This window comes from Bombus flavifrons, chromosome 17 (genome assembly GCF_040668555.2).
Source record: "Bombus flavifrons isolate JBK064 chromosome 17, iyBomFlav1_principal, whole genome shotgun sequence".
Taxonomy (NCBI): Eukaryota; Metazoa; Arthropoda; class Insecta; order Hymenoptera; family Apidae; genus Bombus; species Bombus flavifrons.
In genome coordinates this window covers 5,421,134-5,440,933 of record NC_138458.1, presented here as the reverse complement: position 1 = coordinate 5,440,933, position 19,800 = coordinate 5,421,134, and the positions used below count along the sequence as shown (strand labels likewise).

Here is a 19,800-nt window from a genome sequence, read left to right as displayed (position 1 = left end):
TTTTCATTATTTTTTAGTTATAAATCTTGTTCGAATTATATCAAATCCCTGTCAAAGTAACCTACCAATTATTTCTATTATTTTTCATTCTACATTAAAACAATTTCTAAAGATTGTTGTACTCGTTGTTTAATGCTTTTTTATGTTGACTCGAACAAAGAATAAACATCGACTCAAGCAATTCTGCTACTCTTGTTCTATCATCAACAACAGATTATTCTATTCCTCTGCTCAAAATACAGACTATTTTGTACCTGTGAGTAAATTTACCGTAGTGTTGGAAACACTTTGCGTCAGTGTGTAGAGTAAAATACATTAATGGGAAACATTTGGTGTGGTAATTCGCCAAAGCAAGGAGGGTCACCACGGGTGTAAACTAAATGTACGTCTATGTGGCTATTTAGACAAGACTAGGTCAACCCTTCGTCCTTCGTATCGATAGCAGTTCTACATGGACGCAGTGTTTAGTCGTTAATTTGCATATCTCCTGAGGTACAAGTACATTTCGTACGAGTATTGGTTACAATAGACTCACATTAAGTAATTTCAGTGTGCAACCTACCGAATTGTAAATTCCACTGTTTACACGATACTCGTTGATTTCTTGATCAATAATCAGAAAATTTAAATGACGATTACATCCGGTCCGAGCAACTATTCTTCGAAAATCTTGATAAATTTGTATTTAAATGAGAAATGTGTGAAATGAACGTCGAAGATTGGCAGATGTGATTACTTGAATTATTATGAAGAACGAGGCAGAAGTTAAATTAAAAATTGCTAAAGTTGAGTGAAAAATAGGACAGGATATTGATCGGATGTTTCCGATAAATTGTCGTATTGTTTATCGATACATATTTTATCGGCTGTAAATAATTAAATTGAATAGAGAAAATAGAAGAAAATTTTCACTATTATTGTTTCACTGCTTTTACTAATAGTAGAAAATGTACTTTTTTTTGTATTATCGTAACAATAGTTTGTCAACTATTATTTATTTTATTCGGCACGATGAAATGTAATTGAGTGGATATATAGGTCAGGAAAAATGGAAGGAAAATTTCTTTTTGGGAAATATAAATATTTGAAGATACATATCTTATCAGCTGTAAATAATTAAATTGAATAGAGAAAATAGAAGAAAATTTTCACTATTATTGTTTCACTGCTTTTACTAATAGTAGAAAATGTACTTTTTTTTGTATTATCGTAACAATAGTTTGTCAACTATTATTTATTTTATCCGGCACGATGAAATGTAATTGAGTGGATATATAGGTCAGGAAAAATGGAAGGAAAATTTCTTTTTGGGAAATATAAATATTTGAAGATACATATCTTATCAGCTGTAAACAATTAAATTGAATAGAGATAATAGAAGAAAATTTCAGGGAAACGCACTATTATTGTTCCACTATTTTTACTAATAGTAGGAAATGTACTTTTTTTTGTATTATCGTAACAATAGTTCGTCAACTATTATTAATTTTATCTGGCACGATAAAAGGAATTAAACCTTCATAGCAACATACCAGCACAGCTTTATTGCTAATAATAAAAACTATGTAACAATAGAAACTGTTTTATTTAATTATTTAATTTTATTAATACACACGTCGGAAAAAACATGCTAATATTTTCCCGTGGCTTTCCACCGATACCAGAAACGCAACAAAACGTACGATTAAAACTCCGTGCTTTAACAACGATTTAATAAACTGTCTCTAAATCGTTCGAAAAAGAAAAGAAAAAAGGAAATAAAACTATGTCGTTGGAGAATATTTTCAAACTCTCAGGGCATTCTCAGCCTTTCGTAACCGAACTAACGAATCACCAGCCGTTAACAATCCCATTCTAAGGGACACATCGTCTCTCAATTTCCATGAAAAACGTCCGTTTACATAAGGGTAGCTATTTTAATTATCTTCAGTTAACATCAGTTGGAGGTTGTTCGCGTTTCACAACGCGATACCGTGTCGTGCGCGACGAAAACAGCTGGCCACTTTCGTCGATTTTTCATCGAGTCGCGCCACCAGGAATTCCAGCGAGACCAGCGCCACGAATTTCTGCGTGAAAAACTTAATTAGCGACCGGCCCACCCCCAACACCACCCTCTTTTCTCTTCTCTTTCTCCGTCTGCCTGTTTCTCTGCGCGTTCCACTCGCGTCAGACATCTGCTAACAACGCAACAAAACGACTGTTTATAATCTACCAGCGACTCTGCTGGCGTGGTCGAGGGAGGCAGCAAGCCACCCCCAACCCTTGTCCACCACCCCACGCCGCAATTTCTCCCACCGTGCACGCCACCACTGCGGCATAAATCCCAAGCCGAGAGAATATTACGTTCTACCACGGCCATGGAAGGACTTTAAACCTCGCCTGGCTACCCTTAGCCACTGTCACGCGAGTATGTTCGACTATTCTGCCGGAAACAATGTCAGCGAATATTCTATTTTTGAAATTCGCGCCACTACCTTCCACGTAGGCGCGCAAACCAAATGAGATGCGTCGTCCCAGCACGTTTAACTCCGCATCGCCGATTCTTCCGTCTATGTATCGGACGTTTCACGGTGTTTAGGATGAAGATTTTCCCGAGTTCGCGACATACGGACAGCGTATCTGCTATTTTTCACAAGTTACAATTTCCCACGCATTGTGTGCGTCGTGAAGTTAACAGCTCGGACCACGTGGACAACTCGATTGGCATTTTAAGCGCGCGACGAATCCCTTCAACAGCAAACCACGTGTCAGAAACTTGGACACCAGTTGGGAACTCGACCATAGACCACGGGACGATGCTGCGCACCCTCGACCAGGTGCGCACGTGACGCACCACGACACTTCGACAGTCGCGTGACTGGATCCACATGGACTGCCATCTCATAGAGAACGTTGACGAAGACACATCCCTAGACTGACGTTTGGGACACAAGAACCAGGCACTTAGAGAATAAGACACCTGAAAATAAACGTTGGAACACCGAACAGTTACGATTTAACCGATCGCCAAGCAGTTCAGAGGTCGCAACACGCGGCTATGCTTGGCCCATTTGCGTGAAACAGCCTGTGCAGCATTTTCGTTTCTCCCTTATTTTCCTGCTTCTGCCTGGGGTTCCCCGTTTCCGCCAGACTGGGTTTTTTCCTTTTTATTTTGCTCTCGATTCGTCGCGGATCGCGTGCCTGGCCAGCATAATTTTACGCGTTCGCTTGAAGCGATGAATCTCTGATTTTCCCTCTGTTTTTGTTGCTTCCCGTTTGTTCTTTGCTCGGAGGGTAAAATGGAAATGAAGCGAAGGCGTGCGATGTTTGCAAAGGACGGGACACTTGGTCGTGTTTTCCTTTTGTCGGTAAATTTAACGCCTTTTATGCACGTTTCATTGTATTTAGATTTAAGGGCTTGTGCACGGTTTGTTCTTCGATTTGAGAGTAAAATGGAAGGAAACGGGGATGATCCTCGCGATGGACGATACATCTTTTTTCCAGCTTTTACGTCACAGTGAATTTAGTTTGTTTTGTGCGCATGATCACGTCCGGAGTCAGGCGACTATGAATGGTATTTTAAATAGGTGCTTGGTGCTCGTCGAGTAATCGATAAATCTCTTTAAAAGCGTACTCGAAGACTGAAATACTGTTTTAAAAAACGAGGCCGCGCTTTACTTTGGAAAGTCGAAGCTTCATTCATCATTTATTTCGCGATATGAAAACCTGGCGTTAGATTAAAATTTTTAAACTTCGTTCCGCGAGTTCTTCCAACTTTGTGCTTCTGCTTTGCTGCAACGTTTCTCACAGACGCGCCAAGTATTTCTGCAAATCGTTCGACGAATTTCTCGTTCGGCAGTTCGTTCAATTTTACATGTTTAATGGGACCAACAGCTATTGTCTCGATTATTCGAATATTGTATGGTTTACCATACGTTTTACAGGAAAATTACGAAGGAAAAGTGGTGGCGCAACAGCACGAGTGGCGATTCTGACGCAAAAGTACGTGCCAATGCGGAGGTTTCGATTTCGAAAAAGAAAGAAACGAGTTTGGAAATCCAACAGGGAGCCGTGTTTTAACTGGAAGCTTTGACGTATGAAATTCCTGTTTCTTTTGTATTGTTAAACATGGACAATGCGTTTCCTCCCGCTGCTGTTATCTTACTTCCGCGATATCGGTCTGTACGTATTGTTACTTTCTTTTATTTTCTATTCAATTGGAGTAGTTTTATAAATAAAGATAAGATCGGTGCTTCTTGAAAATCTTTCGATTAACGTAACGAGCGTTGGAAATTTTGACCAAGTTGAAGTGTGCACAGCTGCGCTCTTCGAAACTAATTTATTATGCGCAGCCTGTAACGAGTTACGTGTATTTTTTTAAACCTTCGGAAGCTGAAACGATGTTAGCTTTTAATTCCTCAACGCTACTACTATCCTCGAGACACACTTTGGATTTGATAATACAAAGACGAGTAGAAACAGAAGTTTCGTAGCTCAGAGTTTGCAGTTAGTTAGTACGCGTCGCTTTTTTCGAAGACGAAGACTTTAATGAAAAATTTGATTCTCTTTTCTTCGACTTATTTTTGCATGTACAATCATCAGCTGGCCTGTTGTACCACGATTTTCGGGACACCCTTTATCTGTACGTAGGCACACAGACGTGCCTCCGTAATATCTGACCTCACATATACGTATACACATACATATATGTAAATTTTATAGAATTCAAATTACCCGCCACGCAATATTTTTACTTTTGCTTTGCTTTACCGGCAGCTATTTTACTGAAAAGCTAGGAAATCGATTGTCGATTTTCCAGGTAAAATTTGTAGCAGATTTGTTATTATAGTATGGTGGACAAATGGCCTAAGAAATATCAGTGGACTATAAACGATATTGTGGGAAGGCCTAAGTGCCATTAGGTCAAAAAGGGCCTGACAGTCACCTGGAGAGTCGAGTTGAGATAGTCGTGAGTTGAGAATCGAGTTGAGATAGTTGTGAGTGGAGAGTCCAGTTGAGTAGTTGTGAGTGAACAGTTGAGTTGAGTAGTCATGAGTGGGGAGTCGAGTTGAGTAGTTGTGAGTGATGAGTCGAGTTGAGTAGTCGTGAGTGGGGTGTCGAGTTGAGTAGTCGTGAGTGGGGAGCTTCCTATGCAAGTTACATGATTTTTCTCGCAACACGAAAAACCACAAACTCACGAGAATGGCAAGTTTCGATATCATCCGTCTCGCAATTACCAAATACGCGCAGATTCCGCGAAAAAATAACTTACTCTACATATTTGTATTTAATTACAACTAATTATAACGTGCTTGTTTCTTGTTATAATTACCTATAGCTATTATATCTAAATACATATAATTATTATTTGTTATTATTATTTCTTATTATAATTATCTGTAGCTGTTATATTTAAATACATATAATTATTATTTGTTATTATTGTTTCTTATTATAATTATCTGTAGCTGTTATATTTAAATACATATAATTATTATTTGTTATTATTATTTCTTATTATAATTACCTGTAGCTATTATATCTAAATACATATAATTATAATCTGTTATTATTATTTCTTATTACAATTATTTATACATTATATTATTTGATTTTTATTAATTATTTACACATTATACATATTATAACACATATAACAGCCTGTTTGTTGCATCATGAAACGTTTGCCCTTTAATTTGACCGATCTTTCGTATCTTCCACGTGTCAACGTACGTTTCCAGAAAACGTTGTTTCAGCAATGTAGCAACGACAGACCCAAGAGCAACTGGAGAAGATGAAACGGATCAAAGGCCACGTAAAAACGACGTTTTTGCAGATCGTGCACGAACGTGTAACGAACTTTTAAGACGGACAGCGAATAAATTACACGAGCTAATTACCATATGGAAGAGAAAGTTGGCGGGCATTGTACGTTTTTGCACAATGCGTCTTCATTGGAAACAAATCTAGACACAAAAGGGATGAATTACGGCCGGTCAGGATTGTCGCGCGGCTTTTCAATTTCCAGCTTGAATTCCGTCCCATGCATCGAGCTGGCTCGGCCTTTGTACTTTAAATTGTCCTGCTATCCGCTGAATATTAAATGAACCTTTTCGAATCGCGCATCATTTGCATCTCTAATAACGCGTTAATTTTCAAAAACACGCGCACCTTCGACCAGCGAAACGTGGCCATCCATCCATACGTTTCAATCCAAAAACGGCGAATTATTCGAACGCTTCTCTCTTCCTCGTTGATCTCTGCAGTCGTTTTCCAAAGAGAATTTTTGCTACTTCGTTACACGGATCTGACGAGCCTCTGGTCGAAGGTGGACGAGATTCATCGTGTTTGCTGCGGAATATGGCGGAACAGCAACGAAAAATTGAGCAAACTATGATAACTTAGCTGGTATCGACTAAAGTGTATATCGAGGGCAATCTGCATTCTATGGGGAAGAACGATTAATCAGACGAGCGAGCTGCGATTTATCTTACTCTACGCTTTGCCTCATGGAGCAACTAAGATTAGAAAGGATGCAAGCAATTTACCGATTAATCTCTCCGTCGGCGTTACTTTAAATTTCTCGCATTATTTATCGACTTTAGTTTCACCCTTAAATCATTGTCCACAATGCAGCTTGTAACACAGCGACTAACCAACGTAATTGCAACATTGTAGCAAGGCGTTGTTATGTATTGCTCGGAGAAATTGGGCAAACCCTTGTTATCCTTGCAGACGTAAAATTTACTGCAGCGTACATATACATTTTCCTTTTTCTTTATTTTCTTTCGAATAACGTACTGCCGTTATTACCACGATGTTCCGCCACTTTTGTATATTTCTCGAAGCTGTAGTTCATTAAAAGCTGCAATATCCACGAGGTATTTTCAGATTGAAATTTTCCCCATACGCGAGATGTTGTTTTAATAACAAGCGTCGTTGCTGCGTTATTTTTATACCACTTGGTCATTCAGTTTTCGAACGAAATTAGGCGACAATTGATTGAAATAACGATAAACTTGGGTTACGCTTATCGCGTTTCATGTTTCTACATTGTGCACCGTAAGAATTTTCTAAAAATATCTAGACAAATGATCATCGACTCGACTGTAAATCGTTTGATTCTACATTCTTGGTGATCTAACTTTAGAGATTAATCGTGTGTCAACAATAATTGTAGGACGAATGGACTAATTCTTGTGTCTACACTAATTGCAATAATCGAACAGATTAATCAAAATCTTTGACAAACGTTCTAACAACCCAAAGTACATTGCTGACACGATTAATTACGTTTGGATATTAGCATCCTTTGCGGTAGCACGTGGAAACCAATTCTGATCATCAGATTATCGCGGATGAAACGGCCGAATTCCCGCTACACGCGACATATCGTGAAACGACGATAATTTTTCGTTGGTTCAGGTAGAAATAATTTTTACGTTCGTATCTGTTAATTAAAAATTTGTCACGCTAATGCAGCTTTCGAGGAAGCTGCGTTAACATTGCAAGATACTTCCAATTGCATTTAATCCTGACATTAATAGAAAATATATTCGTTAACATAATTTGCTGCTTGGCGATCGATAATCGATTGCGTTATACACAACGATCATCCACAGAGATTCTGCAGTTTGAAATTCGCTCGCAAAACACATACGAATGTCTAATTCATAGGCAACCGAGCAAATTCTACAACCAACAGACTCTTCTAAAGATTCTTTTTTTTTTATTTTATTTATTAAAATTTACAATTAATTCTCGCATTGAGAATTTTCAGTAATTTTTTCTGGCGTGGCGCAGTGACATGGCTAATTATTTATAATAAGTTAATACTTATTATAGATCTTCTAAAGATGGCACGCGTTCACGAAATTGGCCATTTCACATGCAACGATCTGTTGGAAAGTTGATAGAGGAAAATCCGGCTGTATCGTCGTGTCATGAAAATGCTTTATTCCATCGCGTTAAGGTGGTGTCTTCAATTAGAATGTTCTGAAACAGCGTATTTTTGTGATTTTTTTTAGAAGGGAAAGAAGGAAATGAAGTTATTGAATTTTGAGATATGGTTTTATATATATTTAATGAATGCAAACAAATTTTTTTTAAAAGTAAAATAAACAAATTAGAACAGATTTCTAAGTCTGTTTCATGGGCTACAGTTTTCAATCGGCGTGAAAGATACACCTTGTGATTCTTGAACGAAACGAAAAACCAAAAAAGGATTAAATTATTATGTATTTTTCTTCTCGATGAACTATTTAAATAAACTTTTCGACGAACTTTTACAGTTCAACGATGAATTAAAAAAGAGGCAGAAAATAGTGTGAAATTAAAAATTTTGGCGGGTTTAAAGAAGAAATGTGTTTTATAAAAAGAAAAATTAAACTTTGAGGTGCTATAACAATTATTTAAATAAACTTTTCGACGAACTTCTACAGTTCAACGATGAATTAAAAAAGAGGCAGAAAATAGTGTGAAATTAAAAATTTTGGCGGGTTTAAAGAAGAAATGTGTTTTATAAAAAGAAAAAATTAACTTTGAGGTGCTATAACAGTTATTTAAACAAACTTTTCGACGAACTTTTATAGTTCATCGAGAAGAAAAATATATAATAATTTAATCCTTTTTTGGTTTTCTGTTTCGGTCAAGAATTACGTGGTGGATCTTTCACGCCGATTGAAAACTGCAGCCCATAAAGCAGACTTAGAAATCTGTTCTAATTCTTTTATTTTACTTAACAAACAATTTTTTTGCATTCGTTAAATATATATAAAACCATACCTCAAAATTCAATAACTTCATTTTCTTCTTTCCCTTCTAAAAAAAAACCCACAAAAAGACGCTGTTTTAGAACATTCTAATTCAGGAAACCCCCTTAAGACGCAACTGTTTCTTAAGAAAATAAAGAAATAGCACGGATGATGGTTCGGGTGAACGAGATACGGAGCGGAATGCATTAACCAGAGCTACTACGATCTACTGATCAATACTAGCGATACGTCTACCTACTCCGGACTACATTATCGTGGTCCCTTTAGCTTAGTAATTAGCGTGACTCACTGTATTCCCACGCCCAGTAATCACCAGCACCCGCCGTAGGCAGCACCGTGCTCCATGCTTCTATGTGTAAACAGAAAGAAGGAGAGAAAGAAAGTAAAAAACTGAACCATGCTTGGTGGATATGTGGATGAACGAAATTACCCGAACACCCTTCCGGCTGAATTCAAACGAATTTTATTCGATGCTAGTTGCCGAATGAGGCGAATGATAACTACGAGAAAAAAAAAAAAAAACGGTGGAAGGTTTAGATCGCACGGCAAGTGCAAGCTGATTTTATTTAGCAAATAGGCTGCTACTCCAGCAGCTAGAAATTATCAGAGAGCTTTTTTCATTTTTAATTGTTTCACTTTCAATTTTAATTTACTTGCCTTGTAATTCTTTTTCGGCAGCTCTCGTTGAATATCGATATCATAGGGTGGGAAATTTGGAATTAGTATTCATCGATAAGTGTTTAGCGTTTGCGACAGTGTTCAAACTAAATAGTTAAAACTGCAGTTTGTTATGAATTTTATTCATATCGTTATAGTTGTAATTTTGTTAAATGGAAACTGCAATCGATAACACGAATAAGCCTCGATATCATAAGGCAACAGGTTGATTTAATTTAATGTATGTTAATTAGCATTCTTTTATCCATTTGCTTGTTGACAAATGAAATTAGCTTCGAAAGGCGATGAGATTGTGAAAAAGGCAGTATAAGACACATTGGTGCGAGAAATTCGATCTAAGAGTGCCCTCAGACGATCAATATACAGGGTGGTTGGTAACTGGTGGTACAAGCGGAAAGGGGGTGATTCTACGCGAAAAAAGAAGTCGAAAATATAGAATAAAAATTTTTCGTTTGAGGCTCTGTTTTCGAGAAAATCGACTTTGAATTTTCGCTCGGTACGCCTGCACCTTATAACGTCTCGTTATAACGGATCTCACTGTAGATCGTTGTCTCGATGGAAAAATATAAAAAAAAAAGAAAAAAAATTGTTTTTTAAATTCCATCGAGACAATGATTTAAAGTGAGATCCGTTATAACGTACCGCACGCGTACCGAGCGAAAATTCAAGGTCGATTTCCTCGAAAACAAAGCCTCAAACGAAAAATTTTTATTCTATATTTTCGACTTCTTTTTTCGCGTAGAATCACCCCATTTCCGCCTGTACCGCCAGTTACCAACCACCCTGTATATTTCCAACGCAACACTGTCAATATTTATCGTCGAATCGTATTTTCGTAGAGAAGCTTAAATATCGACGATATTAAATATCGTCTGATGGCACTCAATAAATTTTTGTCATCATCCAAGAGATAAGGATTTTATTAAATGAGTTATTGGAAACATTGACAGCTTATATCCTGATATATTTCTAATAACACGATTACAATATGCTTGTCAAGTCATACGTTACGTCTCAAGAACATCGAGGAACAACATGTCTATTCTGTATTCTTAAACAAACCACCATAGTAACACTTTCAATCTTCTTTGTATTCCAGCAACGACCTCCTATTACGTCTAACGACGATACTACCAAACTATACGTCTTTTCTTTCGATACGTCACGCGAAGTAAAAGTAGAAAGTTGTTTCCGCGTCGTTTTTATTCGACCAAACAACAAACGAATTCTCCAACATTCTCAACGAATGAATATAATACATTTTCAATGCCAATGAAGTTTCAAAATGTTTCCAACCATACAGTATATGTGTAAAAAAACTTCTGTGTATTAATATTTCCAAACTAATAATTCCATTTCCATGAAAAAAAACTTTCTGTAATTTTAAATACTTCGGTGAGCCACTGCGGGATCTCGCCAAGTTCGCGTACGTTCGATGCGAAGGAACTGCAACCGCAGAGCGCAGTTTCTGTCGTATCTCTGCGCGACGCAAAAAAACGTCTCGAGTATAAATTGCAAGCGACTCGCGCGATACATAAAACATATCCATTGGGAATATCGGGATACACAGTGTCCGATACACAATCGAAGATACATTTGCCGCTGCTTCTTTCTCGCCGAGTTATCGCGTTTTCGCGCCTCGTAAAAACCATAATCCGTTTCCTGGCTCGCACGCGATCCTCCGGCTTCGGAATCGACCGATACGCCAACCTCCGCCGGTCTCCCTCCTCTCGGCCATCGAAATTCCACAAAAAAGTTTGTCCCTTCGATCGCCGCAACGCTGTAACCCGATACCCGGAGATTTGGAGCGCGTGTCGCGCGTAAAGTATCGCGGTGGATGATGGAGGACTAACAGAAAACATCGAACCGATCCTCGACAAGTTGTTTTTTTTTCTCGGAATTTTAGCCGATTAATCGGTAACGCGTTGCTGTCTAAACGGCTCGTTGCGCAATTTCTGTACAGTATCGTGAGTCCGCACGCGATTCCTTTTTGTGTTTGATCGAAATCGCGTGCAAATTTTGGTTTCCATTGTGTAATAATACGACGATGCTGCAATTGATTAGATCGTTGAATAAGTTCAGTCGTGTCATCATTATTCATTTGTAATGCAGCATAACAAGCATCAAAGTAATTAACAATTCCGATCAACTATCGCTGCCTCTTAGTTGTTCGTTTACTATTCTTCGTTGTTCTTCTTACTGTTCTTCTTTACTGTTCTTCACGTTGCAGTTGATTTTTCACGATTCGACAATTTTCTCTGTTATCGATATGGAATTTTTTGGTAGCTGGAAATATGAAGAAAATGAAGACAGTGGCGAAAAACAACGATCGGAAGCTTCGATATTATTACAGGAAGTTTGACGAATTTCGTAAAAGAGGGAAATAAAGCAGCGACCGAAAATGTTAATCAGATTTATCCATAAAATTTACATACAACAACGCGCGAAGGTATTAGGTTGTCCGAAAAGTTTCTTTCGTTTTACAAGGAAATAACAGACGCACAGTGTTTTTTGTTTCATGCACGAACATAGTAACAGAAATAGAACGAAATGGATCATACCTAACTCAATAAAATAATATAAAACAGAAATTGTCGCTCGTCTATTATCACCCTATGAAACGAAAAAAACTTTTCGGACAACCTAGTAGATCGTAGCGCACGTTGCAGTTGATTTTTGTCGATTCGACAATTTTCTCTGCAATTTTTTGGTAGCTGGAAATATGAAGAAAACGAAGACAGTGGCGAAAAACAACGATCGGAAACTTCGATATTATTTCAGGAAGTTTGACGAATTTCGTAAAAGAGGGAAATAAAGCAGCGATGGAAAATGTTGATCAGATTTGTCCATAAAATTTACACACAAGAATGCGCGAAAATAGTTTCTCCAGCATCTCGAGAATAAAATTCTCACCACAATATCGCAACCTAATGCTAACTCGTACTGATTTCATTAATTGTAGATGATAAACGCAAGATAACGATGATAAACGTAGATAAAACGCGATAGAAGAGATCGAAAAAGACACTTTGACGATCGAACTCGTCCTGCTTTTCTGTAATTTCATATTAATCTCTTAAGAATTCTTCCTTCTTTATTTCTTCGTTGTTCACGTCGGAATTAGTACGCGCGAGTTGTAGTTACACGAATGGACTTCAGCTTGCACACAAATTTGTATATTATACAACTTTACGTTACAACTAAGATTCCACAAAGATTTGTATATCATCCAATTTGTATATTGGCCAAGCCAACAGATCGTGTCTTGTCAATCGAAACATATCGTAGTTTGCTCGCCTTCGTAATTCGATTACGTCGTTGGGTCGGAGCATGTAACCGCGCAGGAAACAGTAATTGGTTGATATTTAAACAATGATATGTTACCAGGCTGGTAAAGTCTGACAATGAAACGTGACTATTTTAGCTGAATTAATCGAATGTTTAGAGCTGGGAATTACAACCACATTGGCGAACCATCGCTAAACACCACAATTAACTAAGTGATCTATTGAAAATCACTATGATTGACCATTCGGATATACGCGATACACTCGTATCGTGATACGTACATTGTTTGCTGAATTTGACATGATTTGGTTAAAACGTAGAGTGTTTTCTTTAATCAGTTAGCTGTTTTTCACGAAGAAATATTCTGTGTCAGCGATCGAGTTGAAAAGTAAAACAGTCGTTCCATCGCAATTTTCTAATTCTTTGTTCGTCAATTAATACGACGAAGAATTGATCGCAGAATTTCTAACCATTTTGTGTTTTCAAAATTTTTGTGCCTATAAATGTCCTTAGAAATTTGATCAAGGTGTATGGTATGGACACATCCCGAGTTTTGCAGATTCTGTAAATAACATCGAGTTGCTACAATTTTTCTAATTCTTTGTTCGTCGATTAATACGACGAAGAATTGATCGCAGAATTTCTAACCATTTTGTGTTTTCAAAATTTTTGTGCCTATAAATGTCCTTAGAAATTTGATCAAAGTGTATGGTATGGACACATCCCGAGTTTTGCAGATTCTGTAAATAACATCGAACTTACACGTAAGAAATGTATACGCATATGCAAATGTATCGTGCTACTTTAACTTTGTATTCTTTAAAAACATCACGGAAATATAAGCAATTTATCTACAGTTTCTGGCAATTTTCTTTCGTTCACCTATTGCACGATCTTCGTACAAATTCTTCGCCTCATTTGAAGTAATCGTAATGGATTTAATTGTATACCATATTGTATTGCAATTGAATTCTATATATGTATATAATGATTAAAAAAATTCGAGGGCAACGCAACAGAATTTGCGAAAAGACACTGCGTTGAAAAGCAAAAACAGGATATGGAAAATTATGAAATGATTTCGATCGGCACAACGAGAAATTAGTTAGAAATTAATCAGTTAGAAATTAATTAGAAAAACTGAACCAATCGCGACATTTCTTTATTAGTTGTTATAAAAAAATTTGACTGGAAAGGACACGCGATTTTGTTTATTCGAATGGTGTTTATGTCCCTTGTTCGTTTCGTCCTTCTCTGTCAGGCAACCGATCCGTGTACACGTAAATATTTAACCAACGAGCCTAATTTGTTCAGTATTAAGTATATTTCTATGCAGTGTGTTCCACGAAATCTCGCCACCTGATTTATCTTCGTCGTTTCAAGGAATACGTGAGAATATTTGGAATAAAAATTGCACGCTCCAACGTGTTTTCATCGATTTAGCAGATATTTTAACTGAAATTTGTGCTATTGTACGTATCAAAGCGGTGTTCTTGTGTTTACCTTGTCGTCTTACGTTCGCCTTTCAACCGTTAACAAAATTCAAATTAAAATACCTGACAAACAAAGATAGTTGAACACCATTTTGCAAAGAATATCAAGACGGATCGATCACGATTCCATCGAAAAAGAGAAACAAAAGTGGCTTTTGTATCTTCTTTACGGTCCACGCGTGAACAAACTGCTATCACGTGCCATAGGATATTTTGTATTTTTTGAAAATCCCATAACTTTCTTTGCAAAATATTGTCGAATATTCTTCGAATTAACGAAGACATATCGGGTAAACAGAGTTCACGAGACACGTCGTACTTAATTCAAATTACTTAATTATTCGCATCCGTAACGTACTCGCGACCTACAGAAATCAAATTCTCCTTAAGATCTTCTGATTAATATAATCTTCCTTATATAACGTAATAATATTAAATATAATCTTAAGATCTTCTCACATAATTGTAGAAATCACGCTGATGTCGAGCCCAAAGGACAAATCAGGCGCCAAAGCGTCTTCCTCGCACGGTAAGTGTGTTATTGATATTCGTTGAAAAATTTAAACAATTAATTTAGATGGAAATACGAGCGAAACGTATCGAGTTGTGGAGCGACATTGATTTTCAAAATTCACCTTCCTGAAATATTTACGCGAAGATTTTTCCGAGAAAAGTAGTGGAAAAGGAAAAGTAAAAAATAGACATTTCTTCTATTTTTTTTTTTTATTGTAACTAGTCGTAAATTTTAGTCGTTAGTAAATTTTAAATTGTTGGATTTTTCTCTCAGTTGTGAAACGTTCGAAACAACCTGTACGACCTCAACCGGAGAATATCGTCGATCATAGTGATATGAGAAGTACGCTGTCGAAAAAGCTATCGGAATTAAACACGTTGCACGAGACAATGTTCGAGGAACACAATCGCTTGATTCAGGAGAACATGAAATTGACCCAGGATCTGATTAAGTTGAGACTGGAGAAAACGCAAGCGATTACCGCAAAAGACGAGGTGAATCACGTAAACGGATGAATTTGTTGCGGGGGAAATTTGAATTGGCACTGAAACTTTGAAAAATCACGTTGACAGGAAATCGAAGATTTGAGGTCAGAAGCAAGTAAATATTGCGAGAAATTGGAGCGTGATATCATCGAGGTTGAGTCGTTAGTTCAGAAAAACAAAGAACTGGAAGATGCAAACAAAGATATGCATGAAAAGAATAGCGAATTGCATAGACAGCTTTCTGAACTGCAGGAAAGGTTGGTCACAAAGGACAAGGTATGTTTCTACGTAGAAAATCGATTCCTACGATGAATTAACATCGCTAATTCCTACGTTTTCTAGGTAATCAAATCGAAAACTACGTTGGTGCAAAGTAAACAAAGGGATATAAGTATCCTTAAAGAAAAGACTGAACAACTGCTATATATATATGAGAAGAGCATGAAAGACAACTTGAGGAACATAAGTGACATGTGTACGGAAATTTGCAGTCCGTCGACGTCGTCGTCGTTGTCTACCATTCAGGACAGTCAGGGGGAGGCGGAAACCACGGTTTAATATTTTATTTCCATCGCGATACTTAATAAGCGAAGAAGAGAATATTTCGTATGTGGTTAAAACGTATGACAAAATTCGATGATAGTGGCAGAGTGGATAATCGCAGTTCTCCATGATTTACGTGTGTGAACCGTACGATTATCTGCCATTCACTTGATTATTTTATATCGTTCCTTTCTCTTCCAACAATTTGTTAGAAAATTCTCATCGAATATTGAAACGATCTCTTTCCGCAACTTAGTCTCCTCTTTCGTATCGAATGGTTTTGTATCTGCGGTTTCAATTATTTATATATATGTGTATATGTGAGCTGTTAGAATTGTGATTTTAGCTATGACGTAATTTGACTGTAGGACTATTAATTGGGATTTTAGCGTGACGAAGATAAAGTTAAGTACATGCGAGAAGTGTATCAACCGTTAGCTGCGAATAGCGTGGACAAAAACGTTGGCGAATTCAGCTACAGAAATTATTTCTAAGCGACGATATAATTCGTATTCTATTTATAACTGCGCTCCGTGTCGCGTTAAAACTGAAATTGAAATTACGGAATAAGGTTTCTGCACCGCCCAAATTCCGCCCCACAAACGCCAAATCTTCTTCAGCGTTTATTCGTGACTAAATCAACTTTTCAGTCTGAGATTACCTTACATTTAGTTCGAACAATAATAATAATAATAATTATTGTTATTATTAAACGGTAAACAAGTTTTTGACTCGAGAAGGAAAATGTTCCTAAATTCGTCTCTTGAATTTCACTTACAAAATGTATATATTGTTCCTTTTTCATGCGCCTGGAATACGTTTTATTATAAAATTATGTACACCATCCAAACGATGCAAACCATCCGTAGAAAAATCGTATTTTTCAAAATATGACTAGGAATATTAAAAAAAATAACGCAGTTATTATCAGCAGTGCTACAGTTGTGACGAAAGAAAGCAACGCAGAAGACTCTGGAAAAGAATGTCCTCCGTTTATGTTGTCATTTAGCCAGCGGCACTTTTCCTTTAAATTCCAATTGCCGTCTGCAGGCTGCGGCACTTTCATTGAATGAAAAGATCGATCGAGAGACGAAATTAGACAGCGGGAGGAAATTTGGGCTTCTCGGTGTATTTTTAAGGGAACGGACATTGAAAATTAACGCACGTTGTACGTACAAATTGTAATTAATTACCCGCTGCGTTACAATTCTCCCAAATTAAATGGAATGTTCGCATAATAAACGCGAGCAGCGGGTAATTCTTCGATTTACTGTCAACGCGACTGTCTTCTTTAACACTGCGCTCTGTTAGTCTCTTTTGACGATCTCGTGAACGTAGAAGACGAGTTTAAACATATTCTAGCGTTTTATGAAACGGATTTCACTGTTTTAAATATAATTGGACGACGACTGTATCGCTTCACTTTCATTTTCCAGCCTACGACCCCCCTTTTTCCTCCCTCCTCTTGCCTGTGAACGCGAATCGTCGAAGATAAATTCATTAAACGACTGACACAACTTGCCGGAAGTTGTTGAATAGATAGGAAGCGTGGTGTGGTATTTGTACGCGGTGTTGGCGAACGCAGAAGTGGGTCAACAATGAACGCTCTTAAGGGGGAAATAGCAGCTCGGCAATTTACTGATCTCGATGTTCGCGTTTCTCATTTACCAGAATCCCCTAATTCGTCTATCTCATTTAACTATTTCATTATGCTGACAAATGTTTTGTTAATTCGTCGCGTGACGCGTACTTCGCCTGCTTCGCGCAACCCGCGTCGCCCTTCGCGAGATAAACAGCCAGCTGTTTGTTATCACCAGCTCTTTCTCTCTCTTATTGCACAAGGGAAAAAGATTATATCCGACGTCTGGTAGCAGCGTTCGTGTGCCAAGTATACGTTCGATTTAAGAGGGTATTCTGGTCTAGAAGTTTGAAAAAATGGAAAATTTTTTTTTCGTATTTCCAAAGTTTAGACATTCAAGAATATGCTCTTAAAAGGATTTTTCAAAATTTCAGTTATTTTATGAGTTACAGCCAAACTTGTCTGAAAACTTTAAACGCGTTTTTCTCGAAACTACTTTTTTCGAGCTCAGCTCAAAATCTTTAATATTACTATTTTTTAAACGTTCGGAATTGTCAAAAGAACGTGCGAAATGAGAAATTTTTTTTCATGAATTTCGGGCGGTTTTTGAAGCTCTGTACAAACGAAACAAAAAATATTTTTCCTATCCTTCTTTTTAGCATTTGTTTATTGATATTTTACGATTACGTAAAAAATTCACGGAAAAGAAAAACTCAAAATTCACAAAGTTATGAGCTGGCAAAGTGGGTGGTGCTAAAAAGAAAGGGTGTCCTGGCGTGTATGATTTGAAGCCTTCTGGTCATCCGAAGCGATAAAGCCGAACGGATTCTTAATTAGTATAGATGCGGCTATAGCGTGAACCTTGGAAAAGTCAAAACAATATTTTTTCACAAAATGGCGGCCGTTTGAAGAAAATTTTCCTTTCTGGCATGTTTTTTTGGCAATTCCGTATTTTTTAAAAATAGTAAAATTAAAAATTTTGATCTGAGCGTGGTTGAGACGATAGAGGAATGTACAAAGAACATTCGCGCCAAATTTCAAATAAATCGGTTCACTAGAATTTGAGATATCGTGCACGCCAACTCGAAAAAAGTAGTTTTGAGAAAAACGCGTTTAAAGTTTTCAGACAAGTTTGGCTGTAACTCATAAAATAATTGAAATTTCGAAAAATCCTTTTAAGGGCATATTCTTGAATGTCTAAACTTTGGAAATATGAAAAAAATTTTTTCAAATTTCTAAAACTTACGAAAATTCTGAAATTACAAAATTTCTAAAATTTCTAAAATTTCTAAAATTCTAAACTTCTAAAATTACGGAAATTGAAACATTTGTCAACGTTAGTCAGGATGCTGGAGAAAATATCTCGTCCTAAATAATTCCAGTTTTTCTAATTTCTCCTCGGCGTTTCTTCAGCAGAATCTTAAAAAATATTTTCGGCATTCGCCTCACGCGATTTCCAAGCCACCGTGCGTAATGTAAAAGCGTAATCTCTCGCGCGATAATTGCGAAAATAAAATACTCGTCGTTTCCGCGGCTGCGTTAGTTGCAGCGTCAAACAGCAGCTCGCTGTAACATCGAACGGTTGCATTGAGACGTTAAAATCAGAACGAGATCGATCGATCGTGATTATGGTGGTCGATGGGCTTAAGATAATCCGCATTGAATCGTTCAACGAATATGGAAATGTTCGTATCGCTGTATGTAGGTCGGTAATCAACAGTCTTGAGGAAGGGGTAAGTCAACTCTGTGGAGCGAAGGGGTTGCAGGTGGTAACGAAGCCGATGCTCGCACTCGTCGTTCACCTTATTCGCCGTTTATCGCCGGCATCACGCTCCTACCATTTCCATTCCACTTCACAAGACAATCGATCAACAGCGAGATTCATTGGCTGACGCGTTCGTACAATTGCAGAATGACGAGAGGAAATAGTAAAAATAGAGCCGTGACTTTGCCATATCGGCGCAAGATTTTCCCAGCGAAATGAAAATCTTCAAGGGAAGATTTCCGTTTGTCCACGGAATATCGACGAGGAGGAATTTTCTTGATAGTTTTGTTTCTTAGGTTTGCGCAATTGAAAACACGTAATATGAGAAAATCACGGGCGTAGAGTGAAAAGGCTGTGAGAATGGTGAAAACGGAAGGATGAGAAAAATTACAGACGCGGAGGAGACGAGGACGTGTTATTGCGTTGGCAACTAAGTGATTGCGGGTTTTGTCAATACGACCCAATGGCGAAATCCGCAATCCGTTGGTAACTGGTGGTACAAGCGGAAAGGGGGTGATTCTAAGCGAAAAAAGAAGTCGAAAATATAGAATAAAAATTTTTCGTTTGAGGCTTTGTTTTCGAGAAAATCGACTTTGAATTTTCGCTCGGTACGCGTGCACTTTATCACGTCTCGATTTTCTCGAAATTCAAAGTCGATTTTCTCGAAAACAAAGCCTCAAACGAAAAATTTTTGTTCTATAT

The 19,800-nt window shown here is 37.4% G+C and overlaps 1 protein-coding gene and 1 long non-coding RNA gene across 12 annotated transcripts in view; one reads left to right on the top strand and one right to left on the bottom strand.

Annotated features, from left to right (window-relative positions):
* Nrx-1 (neurexin 1) overlaps positions 1 to 19,800 on the bottom strand; it is a 629,819-nt gene that overhangs the window by 365,581 nt on the left and 244,438 nt on the right. For 9 of the 11 annotated variants that reach the window (XM_069131031.1, XM_069131033.1, XM_069131034.1 and 6 more), the window contains one exon: positions 9,043 to 9,102. The exons of the other annotated variants lie outside the window; for them this stretch is intronic. In XM_069131031.1, the coding sequence (XP_068987132.1) occupies positions 9,043 to 9,102 (60 nt within the window). The remainder of the gene's footprint in view (positions 1 to 9,042; positions 9,103 to 19,800) is intronic. 11 annotated transcript variants of the gene reach the window in all.
* LOC138188901 (uncharacterized) lies at positions 14,336 to 15,035 on the top strand. The gene is made up of 3 exons (XR_011175742.1): positions 14,336 to 14,360; positions 14,682 to 14,741; positions 15,000 to 15,035. It is a non-coding gene; the product is annotated as an uncharacterized LOC138188901 (long non-coding RNA).